This window comes from Columba livia, chromosome 6 (genome assembly GCF_036013475.1).
Source record: "Columba livia isolate bColLiv1 breed racing homer chromosome 6, bColLiv1.pat.W.v2, whole genome shotgun sequence".
Taxonomy (NCBI): domain Eukaryota; kingdom Metazoa; phylum Chordata; class Aves; order Columbiformes; family Columbidae; genus Columba; species Columba livia.
In genome coordinates this window covers 20,901,241-20,911,836 of record NC_088607.1, presented here as the reverse complement: position 1 = coordinate 20,911,836, position 10,596 = coordinate 20,901,241, and the positions used below count along the sequence as shown (strand labels likewise).

The 10,596-nt window shown below is 46.2% G+C and overlaps 1 protein-coding gene across 5 annotated transcripts in view; it reads left to right on the top strand.

The window, feature by feature from the left end:
- The first annotated feature begins 242 nt into the window (after positions 1-242).
- Positions 243-10,596, top strand: part of SEC31B (SEC31 homolog B, COPII coat complex component) — a 33,967-nt gene continuing 23,613 nt past the window's right edge. For 2 of the 5 annotated variants that reach the window (XM_065067469.1, XM_065067466.1), the window contains exons 1-7: positions 243-377; positions 4,923-5,011; positions 6,548-6,671; positions 7,457-7,652; positions 8,456-8,551; positions 9,627-9,767; positions 10,302-10,444. In XM_065067469.1, coding sequence (XP_064923541.1) covers positions 4,933-5,011; positions 6,548-6,671; positions 7,457-7,652; positions 8,456-8,551; positions 9,627-9,767; positions 10,302-10,444 — 779 coding nt within the window. In that variant the 5' untranslated portion in view covers positions 243-377; positions 4,923-4,932. Of the gene's footprint in view, positions 378-1,717; positions 1,804-2,171; positions 2,429-4,922; positions 5,012-6,547; positions 6,672-7,456; positions 7,653-8,455; positions 8,552-9,626; positions 9,768-10,301; positions 10,445-10,596 lie in introns of those variants that run through there. The other 3 variants (XM_065067470.1, XM_065067467.1, XM_065067468.1) reach the window with 3 other exon arrangements.

The following is a 10,596-nucleotide window of genomic DNA, read 5'->3' as shown; positions in this document are numbered from 1 at the left end:
GTTGTCCGAGAGCCTCTTGTCTTGGGAGCCCCGCGCGGGGTCCCGGCCGCGGTGGCGCCAGAGACACCCCGCACCCTGTCAGCAAGGCCCGTCAGCGCCCCGCACGCTTTGGGACGCACCTGAGGGGCGGAGGCCCGGCCCCGCACGGCCACGGGCTCCCGTCCCTGTGCCTGCGGTGGCGGGTCCCGCCCCAGAGCGCGCCACGGCGGCTGTGGCTGCAGCTGCGCAGGCGCGGTGGGACAGGCAGCACGCGCTCCTTCCGGCGCCGCGGGGGCGGGGCCGCGGGCGGCATTTCGCGGGCGGGGGCTTTTCGGCTCCCGGCGGCCACCGTCGCGAGGGCTCAGCTGCGTGAGCCGCTCGGGACAGCCAGCGAGCCGGTAAGGGCAGCGCCCGCCTTCCCTTCCCTTTCCCTCCCCTCCCCGCCGCTCCGCCTGGTGCCAGCGGCTGCTGCTGCCCCGGCCCTCAGCCCCGCCACCGCGGACAGGGGCTGGGAGCCGCCCCCGGGCCGGCCCAGCCCCGCCTGCCGCGCCCCCGTCCCGCCGGGCCCCTCGTCACCGTCCCCACCCGCCAAGGCTTTGCTGCCCTGCCCTGCCTGCCCCGGTGTCGCTGTGCCAGCTCCGTCTGCAGGTCCTGGGGCTCCGTCCCTGCCTCGGCAGCCCCGGAGCTCGCTTCCCCCCTTGCCGGGGGCAGGTTCCGCAGCGGCAGGCGGTAGCGCCTGGCGGGGCCGGGCTGTTTGACCGGGGCCGCGGAGAGGCCTCTGGCGTAGTCCAGAGCCTGTTTGGTGACTCCCGGTGTCAGGAGCTGTCATGCTTTCTTCCGGGACCTTCCCTCTTCTTCACCGTCACACAGTGTAACGCGGTTGTGCAGGGCAGGCTGGCAGAGGTGCTGCGGCACTCGGCAATGGCTTTGGGAAGTGCTCAGGGCACAAGGAGTTTCTCTGTGTGCCATGGGAGCTGTCGCGGAGGAATGTGCTGAGCCTTACCCTGTAACAACCCCGCCTCGCAGCCACCAGCGATTAGTTGAGATTAGTGCCTGTGCCTTCTGCCCTCGTTAATCGGGGTTTATAATAAGCACTCATGAGAACAGCCTGGCTGTGGGGTACCGGGGAGCTGCGAAAAGAGAGCGTCCGCTCAGCGCAAAGGGAAGGGACAGGACAAAGATTTGTGGGGTGTGGAGATTGTAGGATGGTGTCTTAACCATTGTGTCACGGCTGGGAGGCCTTTTTGAATTTGTAGGGTGGCTGCTTGTCACCTGGGTGACCTTGCACAAGTCCTCTCTGTTCTGCCCAAGTTTCACTTTTAGCTGAGGGGGGTCAGACTATCAAGCCCAGTATCAGCAGGAACTTTTTGAAGAGGAATGATTGGGTGCCCAGTGGAAGGAGGAGGGCTGGGAAGGTCAGTAGGAGGAGATTTCTGATTGACAGTGTTTGAGTGGTGCAAGAGAGAAGGCTTTGCTAGGGTGATGCCAGAGAGGATTATCATGATGGCTTTGAGGATCGATTGGTTGATGCAACACCCACGGTCTTTTACAATGTGCTGTAAAGCCACAAGTATTTCGAGTTAGCGTAGGTGAGGAATTTTTGCCTCTGTCAGCATTGTCTGCGTGGTCCATCCTGATTTGAGAACACATACTTTTACTCTTTGCTGTTCAGCTGTTTGTTCTCCATTTCCCAGTGGTGGGGAGCGCTCTGACCCACTGGGTTTTGCTTTGCAGTGTTGCCTTTTAAAGACTCTGTGCAGGAAATCACGGCGGGGGAGGCTGCGGGGATACACTGCTTGTCCTGCGACTCCCGTTGGGGCCAAGGTTCGTTAATACGTTAGATCTGTAATCGGATGTCTGTAGAAGGAGGAGTAGGCGCAATTGTCTTGATTAATTAATTAGAAGTCCTGAGAAAAGCACGAGCTTTTTCAGAAGTCTGAGGTGCTTTTTTGCGAGATGGCAGCAGGTGGCAGCCTCTCCGTAAAAGTTCTGCCGTGGAAGCGCTCACTGCTTGTGTTTTTTTCTCAGGCAGCCACAAGAGGTTGCTATAGAAGGGCTTTTGCCTGCTTTAAGGACTGTGAGTCTTGACGTGCACAGTGTATAAAAGCACCACTTTTAGAAGAATAAGACTCAAATCAGGCTTCGTTTGTTTGTTTGTTTGTTTTTTCTTTTTCCTTCCCTTCCAAACTCAGAGCCCACTGATTTAAGGAGGAGATGCTGCTGCAATGGAGCTGAACTGATAGGGGATGCTGAAAAGATGATGTGATACTGTGATCTTTTGCCTTTTTATGCATCTCCTGTGGGCCTTCTTGAGTCTGTTGGCCCTACTGCTGCTTGGCCTTGGGGACCAGGAACGCAGTGTACCTATTCGGTACCTGTGATCCTGCACTTCTACAGTTGTTCTGTTGCAACTGAGCCACGGGTGCCTTGTTTGTTTTCCCATGCCTAGGTGAGCTACCACAGCCAAGACACTTTATCTTCATGTTCTGTCCTGACTGAAGTCTGTGGAAAGAGAACAGTAATATTAACCTTCTTGTGCAAAATACTCTGTTGATGAGAAAAACTAGACAATTGGTCAATACTATTCTGCACATTTTTGTGGCGTGTCTTTGTGTGTTAAGTGCAAATTGTGCCAGCCGTGCCGTCAGTCCAGCACAGAGGGTGAGAAGTGGGAGCTTGTACCATTCACCTAGCTAAGTTTGTGATGGTTGCACTCTTCATTGTTTCCTTACCAGTTAATTTACTAGAGGGAAGAGGTCTCATGGCCATTGTCTAATAATGTTTGCAGGGAAGTTGCTCTCTTGAGGCCTGTATGTACAGCCAGCTCAGCTCCTCCAGCTGATGCATTGTAGCTGGAGGAGGAGCAGGTGAGAAAGGGACTGGTGAGGAACACACCAGCTGTGGAGTCAGGCAGTGCCTGGCGCAGTAGGCTATTGCTAGCAGGTTCACCTTTTCATTCCCCCCTGCTGATAGAGGAGACCTGAACAGTGTTGCTGCACTAGTATGGGAGACAGATGAGTGGGCACTGGAGCATCTAGGCAGACAGAATGTGATGGAGCTCTAACGCCTACCCTGCAAAGGGTGTGCTAGAATATAGGAAAGGAAGCTTTAGAGGTCTGTTACCGTGATGAGGAGGTGACCTTTCCACCTGTGTTCCTGGGCTGCACAAGTAAATAGTTGCATTTGTTTTATTGTACAAGCATTCTGTTCAGATTCCTCTGGGCCTTAGCTAATTTGAGATAAGGTTGATGTGAGAATATCAATGGGCAGTTTAAGCTTTGAGAGATACTGGTACAGATTTAATACTAAAAAGCATTACATAAATTCTAATCAAACAGCATATTCTGATAGTGCATGTGGGAGAGAGAGGATGCCCGTATCTTCTGACTGTGGTGGAAAGGAAACCCTAAAAAGGGTGTGGAGCTATTAGCCAGGAGGTCCAAGCCCAATAAGTAACACTGATCAGATTTTCTCTTGTGTGGGTCTCAGGAGGCCACAGCTTTGTATCAGCCACAACATGACAGAATGCTTTTTCGAATCTGGGTGGGTTTTTTGGGGGGTAGTTTGACCAAACAGGGAGCTGGCCAGAGCAAGCTGCCTTTGTGAACCTGGTTATGAATACGCATCTGTACTCTGGCCTGAGTAAGGCCAAACTCGGAAGCACTGACACTTGTAGCCCTGCATGTGAAGAGAGGGCCAGGGAATGCAGACTGTCGTTTAACCACCAGCCCGGCTAACACAAACAGTGTCAAGTCACCAGGAGAGGTTAATCACAGCGAGCTGGCAAGCGAGAGTGTTTTGCTGTGCTGCCTGCTGACAGTTTTACTGTCTTCAGCATGATATAATCTGAGTGTGTAGTTAGCAGCTCTGATCAGCTAGAGTGAAAAGACTGCACTGCAGCCAAGCTCGAAAGGTTTGGGAACTGCTCATGAGAGCAGTTACGACTCCACTAGCCTGTGAGTGATATGTCTGCACATAGCTTACATTGCTGACATGCCTAGAAGGCCTGGGCACAGTCTGGGGTGGAGAGGTGCTGGGTGCTTCCTCCTCAGCAAAAATGGGATACAAGTGGAACAATATTTTGTATTTATACTCAGTTTTGCAGCCTCCTGGCTGCCTGCTGTTGATGTTTGATTTTCAGTTAACCTGCTACGTTATTGCCTAACTTACCTCTGTCCAGTGACATGGGGAAGTTGTGTTCTTGTGTTTTACAGGTGTCAATTGATCTATCTAGAGTAAATAAAAAGAATTGTTGTCAGAGCTGAGATTGAAATGCAGAAGATACTTCTGGATCACTTCTTCTCACCTTCTCCTACCATTTACAACCTTAAGGAGAAAGTCAAACGATTTTTTTTTTCCTTTTGCGTCTGAGAGGAGCGAGAACAAAGTACATTAGCTGAATTGGCACATGATAACATTGCACTTTGTTTTCTGTTGCCACATTACTTTTCTGCTTGGAGTTTAGCCTGCCCTGAGATTTCTTCTGTTCCCTTTTTGCCTGTATTTGTACTGACATCAGGTTGTCCAGAGAGAGAGCAATTAGTACTTTGCAAACACATTTGTTCATATTAATTTCTGCAGCTGATTTAAAACAGCCTGAACTGAAGACTTGAGCACGTTGTTTAATTTACATCACCTTCCTTTTTCTGAAACTCTCCTACTCTCACGTAATTGGGATATACGAAAAAGCGAGTGCTATATATGAAAGAAAATATAGGATCAGACAGATGGGAATGTGTTTTTTTTTTCATTAATTCTAGAATACCCTAATTCACTCCAGTAAAACAGTATTCATTGCTTCAGGAAGTAGCAAGTAGCTTCTCTCTATTGAGAGAAATTTGTTCTTGTGATACCTTGGTAAGGGGCATATTTTGTCACTGGTGCAATTATTTTCATGTTGACTTTATCTGGCTATTTTAACCACTGTGTGAAATTCCTTCTAGAGCCTAGAAAATGAAGTTAAAGGAAATTGAGCGAACAGCTGTCCAGGCATGGAGTCCAGCAAGGAACCACCCCATTTATTTAGCAACAGGTAAAGTTCTTCACAGTTTGTTAGTATTGAAGTATGAGTCACAGGGAGATTTTATGTAGAGTTGTATTGATTGCAACTTTCAACAATTTCCATCTTAATAATCTCTGGAAAACTTATAAGCAATATACCGAAAACATTGGAGTCTTTACTTTTTTTAAAGTGACTGGTAGAAGTTTACTTTTGTGCTCAACCTCGACACCTTAAAGGGTAGTGATTTTTCAAAGAGTGAATACACAGCTTTTTTATTACATCTCACTTCTAACTAAGTCTGTATGAACTCCAGCACTTGCTTGCTATGAAAAATAAAACAAAATAAGGCTACGTACTTGACAAGTTCATTCTAATTATGTTCATTTAAGTTCACTTTTATTTTTGTTGATCTTCAGACGTTATCACGTGGCTTCACAATCAAATAATAGAAACCTCTTCTTCCTAAAGTTGCCTGATTTGGTTAACATTTGACTTTCATTACTTCTGCAGAACCGTAAAGTTGCATTTTGTTGATATTCATTATTCACTATTGTTATAGTAATCATACTTCCTGAGACACAGTCAGCCTGTTCACTTTGTTGGCAATAGGTGAGTTTAGTGTCTGTGTGGAACTGAGAGCCTGGGTTGTCTGTCCAGCCTGAGAACTCAGCTCTGTCTCCTGCCTGGGTTTGCAGCTCTGCCATATTGCTTTGATTGGGTGCTTGTCAAAAGAAAGTGGCAAAAGTTCAGCTGTTGCTTTAAAAACAACATTACTATTTTGGGGGTAGACAGTCTATTTTGTTTTTCTCTAATAAGGCCAGAGTTTTGGTTGGACCAAAGATTTTGGCTTCAGTCTGCTTTCGATCAGAAACTGCATAGTTTCATAATTTGTACTGCCTTTTAATAATCTCCTGGGCACTTTCCATGCCATAGGCAGTTACAAAGCATCCCACTGGTAACTGGGTGACCACTTGCCTGTCAGTGTCCCATTAGGCAATGTTAAATATATTTTTAGCTTTTATTCTGTAATCGAGGGCAAAGGAAGGAAGCCACCACTGTGTGACTGCCAGCTGTCTCTGGGTCATTGCGGGGCGTTTAGCTGGCTAAGAAGAAAGAACTTCAGCTGTAGGCTAAGTTTAGAACGTCTGATCAAGATAGCTGATCGCGGTTGAGGAACGGTATACAAAAGGGTTTGGATCATAATGGTAGCTGCGTTTCATGGTGCGACTGCACTTTTAATTTAGATAAGGACTCAATGTCAGAAATTCTGGCTGCTTGGAAGAGGGTATAAGAATTATATCTAAAGAGAGAAGGTTATTTGTGTAACAGTGACCCTGGTGCCCAGAATTTCTTTCAGTTCTAATTTCTTTCAAAGTCTTTGTCATAATTGTTGGTTCCTTTTTCTGAGGTGTTCACACATGTCCCTTCCTTGATCAGGCACACCACCAGGGTTGTGTTGAAGTATTGCATTGTGTATGAAGAGCAGGTTTCTAAGTGCCTTGCTTTTTTTGTATCTTGTGCTCTTGAAAGAAGTGCCCACTTGTGTTGCGCTTATACTTTTGCTAGGAACATCTGCCCAGCAGCTGGATGCATCCTTCAGTACAAATGCCACCTTGGAAATATTTGAAGTTGACTTCAGGGATCCCGCTCTGGACATGAAGCAGAAAGGAACACTGTCTGCCTCAAACAGGTACTAGAGTCTCATACTGATGTATCAATTGGTGGAACTGAAAAGGGCTTTTCTGGTTCAAGAAAGGAGAGGAAGAGATAATGTTTTGAGGGTATAAAGTGTGATCTTTTTGGATCAGTTGACCTCTGTCTTCAAGAATTGAACGTTTTCACTGACACAAATCATGTTGGGTGTGAAAGTACAGAAGTTGGACCGTTGGAGAAATCTGAAAGGACTTATATGGTGGTCACTCATTAGAGTTATTCCATATCATGAGAATTAGCTGAAGCTAATGAATTGCGGTAAAGACACTAGAGGCAGTGAAGCTTATCTTCCAGATTCTTGATGCAAGTTGATTTATTAGGCTCATCAGTGTGGGTGACATTTGCATCCACTGTTAAATGCAGCCGTGATTTGTAACTAGCAGGTTTTAAAGGGGATAAACATATTTTTCAGATAACAGCTTTGGAAAGGAAGGCACATAGTCCTTTAATCTAATTTTCTTTATAGTGTAGGTTAAAGGATTTCACCCACCAAATTCCATATAAGGTCCTAAGCATTTTAAGAAAAAAAAAAAAAAGAGAGAGAGACAAGTTTTTCCTTTGCAAGTTCCCTTTAAAAGTCTTTGGAAGGAAACTATTTCTTTTTGCATGCAGAAGCCAGAGTCCTCTTAAAAAGGGAAATGGTGCGGACGGATGGTTATGTTTGATAGATCAGAACGTGGATGTGGTTTTCAGTAATGCAGAGGGTGTCTTGACTTCCACCAAATATTGGGGCCTACACCAGCTTTATTTCTTCTTTTTTAGGTTTCATAAGCTGATCTGGGGTAACTTTGGAAATGGCTCTCCAGAGTCCTCTGGAGTGATCATTGGTGGAGGGGATAATGGTGTCCTGACAATGTACAGCGTGCACCGGATCTTGGCTTCAAAGAGTGAGCCCGTAATTGGGCAGACAGAGAAGCATTCAGGTCCTGTGCGAGCTCTTGACTTGAACCCTTTCCAGGTATGTAACATTAAGATTCTTCTAACCAAAGGAAAGTTAACCTCCATGTTAAAAAAATTGTTTTTCCCTTGTGTATAGAGATTTATAAACTGAAGGAACCGTTTTTAACTTGAAAGAGGCACGGTGGTTGTGACACAAGTTGGTTTGGGTCTTGGATTCGAGATCTGTTCACAGCTTTGCCACTGAATTCCCCTGTGATCTTGATCAAGTCTCTTACTTCTCTGTAAAAACATGTCTTCTAATACTGTTACGTGTTAGAGCATTACTTGTCTGAAATCAGAACTAGTTTTTTTGTTTGTCATTTGACGTCTAATTCAGATGTCTCTAATCACTCTTGAATTGACTGCAGCATAAGCAAGTGATGAACAGAACACAAATTCTCATGGCTGCACAAAGGCAAACCGAAAGTTGCCTGCAGACCCTTGTGGAAAGTTGCCTGCAGACCCTTTTCTCTGAAGAAATGTCTTTCGTGCTGGGATGCAGGACAAAGCCTCAGCTGGCCAGAGACAGTGGCCTCCATGCCTGTGGCAGAGTTTCATGATAAGTAACAGCAGCCACCTGTGCATGTAGCTCCCCAGACAAATTTTAAGCCGGTCTGTACTATGGCACAGCTCAAGGCACAGAGGCTAGAGACGTGCTTGGTTTATAATCCAGTTATATCTTTCTACTTACCAGTGGCTGTGAAATGTGGCTCTCATCTGACTTTGGAAGATTTTGGGTATTTTGCTTACATGTATTTTTAAGAAGTCTGTCCTCTTTCCCTGTGAGCAGGAAACTCTGCTGAGCTTTCCTTTTTTCTACAGAGTAACCTCTTGGCTTCTGGAGCCAATGATTCTGAAATTTTCATTTGGGACTTGAATAACTTCAGTGTGCCTATGACTCCAGGGGCTAAATCACAGGTAAATGAGTTTTCCTGTGGCCAGTACTTCTGCAGTTTTATATCTCAGTAGACAAAGCAAAAAGATGTGAGTGTGTGGAGTCCTGCTGGTCTAGTCAGTCTGTGAAGGGGGAATGACCTTGATGTCTGTCAGGAGAAAGATGAATCGGAAGTGACTGATCAGCTTCATTCTGGGGAGGTGGAAAATGTTGTAAAGGGAGGGGGGAGGTAGGCCAGCAAGCTCTGGAAGGATGTGCTTTGCATGCATGGGTAAGCTCTTTGTGGATTTGAATCAAGTAACTGGCCAGTTTATCTTGTGATCCAGCTGGGGCATGTGTGATGGATTAAGAATGCTTATGGGACTTTCTCTGAGGAAAGAATTTATTTCAGGCTTCAGCTGAAGCTTTTCATATCTTATGAAAGTAATATCCCTAGCAGAGCCAGCGAGCCATTTAATGTATCTTGGCTATTACTCCCAGATAATGTTTCCTGAGTTTGAAAAGGAAGAAGCTTCTGATGCTCATTATGTTATTCAGGGCAATCAACTCCTGAAACTGGAAAAATCATAGTAAGCTTGCCTAAAAGCAGGCCCAGTTTTTCCTCCAATAAGCCTCCCATTTGTTTTGTTGCCTGTCTCCTGCATTGCAGTAGATACAGTAACAGCAATTAGCCTTGAATGCTTCATCATTTTCCATCTCGCTGCACTCCTGGAATGTTGCACAAGGTCATCTTTCCATTTAAGTACATCACAGGAGCTGAAGCATCTATATTCTTGCAGTTACAGTTCTCTGTGGACCATTTTATAACACATTTGGCCAATGAAGATTCCAGTACCTACCCCCAAAATGCAAAGGTGCTTTTCCAGGTGACATTTGGCCATCAAATTTGACTGTCCACTGTACTCTCCTACTAAAGGACTTCCCATGTTCCCTAGTCTTTCTGGTCAGTGCTGCTGATGTTTCCAGTTAGTTGATCAGTGATAGAAGAGAGGAATCTATGTATCATCAAATCCCTTAGTTAAGCCAGTGACAGAACCCTGTGATTATTGTTCTCTCAACATGGGGGTAATGGATGTGTGGCCTTTCCTGTCTTGGCAGCCTCATGAAGATATCAGTGTGGTGTCCTGGAACCGACAGGTGCAGCACATCCTGTCCTCTGCCCACCCCAGCGGCAAGGCTGTGGTTTGGGACCTCAGGAAGAACGAGCCTATCATCAAAGTCAGTGACCACAGCAACAGAGTGAGTGGAGGAACAACTGTGATTCTAACTAGCTTGCAACACGCCATGTGTGACTGCGAAACAGTGGCACACGCTCTTGGGATCAAGTGGTTTTATTGTGAGAGCTGTTGGGGCTGGTTCTCTTGGAGCTGTAACATCGAAACACCTCTTCTCTTTTTTTCCCTAATGTAATGAAGAAACAAGAGCCCCAGCTGTTTCTAAAATTAGGGCACCCTTGCATTCATTTTTTGTGTTTGCAGCTCATTTGTGAGAAGTCTCCTGCTTTTTAATCCGAGCTGTCTTCCTAGACAAAATCAACTGTCAGCTTTGTTTCTATCAACTTTGAACTAGTCTTTCAATCTCTGTATGGTTAATGGGTTTTTTTGCTGGGTGGGGAAGGTAGAAGTACTTGCTTCCCATAGCAAGACATTGCTAGACTTGCTTTATGTCAAGCATTTTAGGTTGGTTAAGTGCAAGATAACATGGCTCTGGGCCATTTGTGCTATTGCCACCTTGCCTTGCTGAATTTTCAGCCTGTGCTATTTTTGTCCCTAGATGCATTGCTCAGGAATGGCCTGGCATCCAGAAGTTGCAACCCAGCTAGTCCTTTCCTCTGAGGATGACCGCTTGCCAGTGATCCAAATATGGGATTTACGTTTTGCTACTTCTCCTTTGAGCCAGCTGGAAGGGCACACGAGGTAGGGCCTGCTTGTTTTGTTGCCTTTTCAACGATCTCCACCTTTAAAAGGCAGACATCTGGGAGACTGGACTTAGGAGAACCATGATTTTTTGCTAGACCTGCTTTGTTTTACAGTTGAGTCTGGTTGAGGATATAAATGAGCACTAGCAT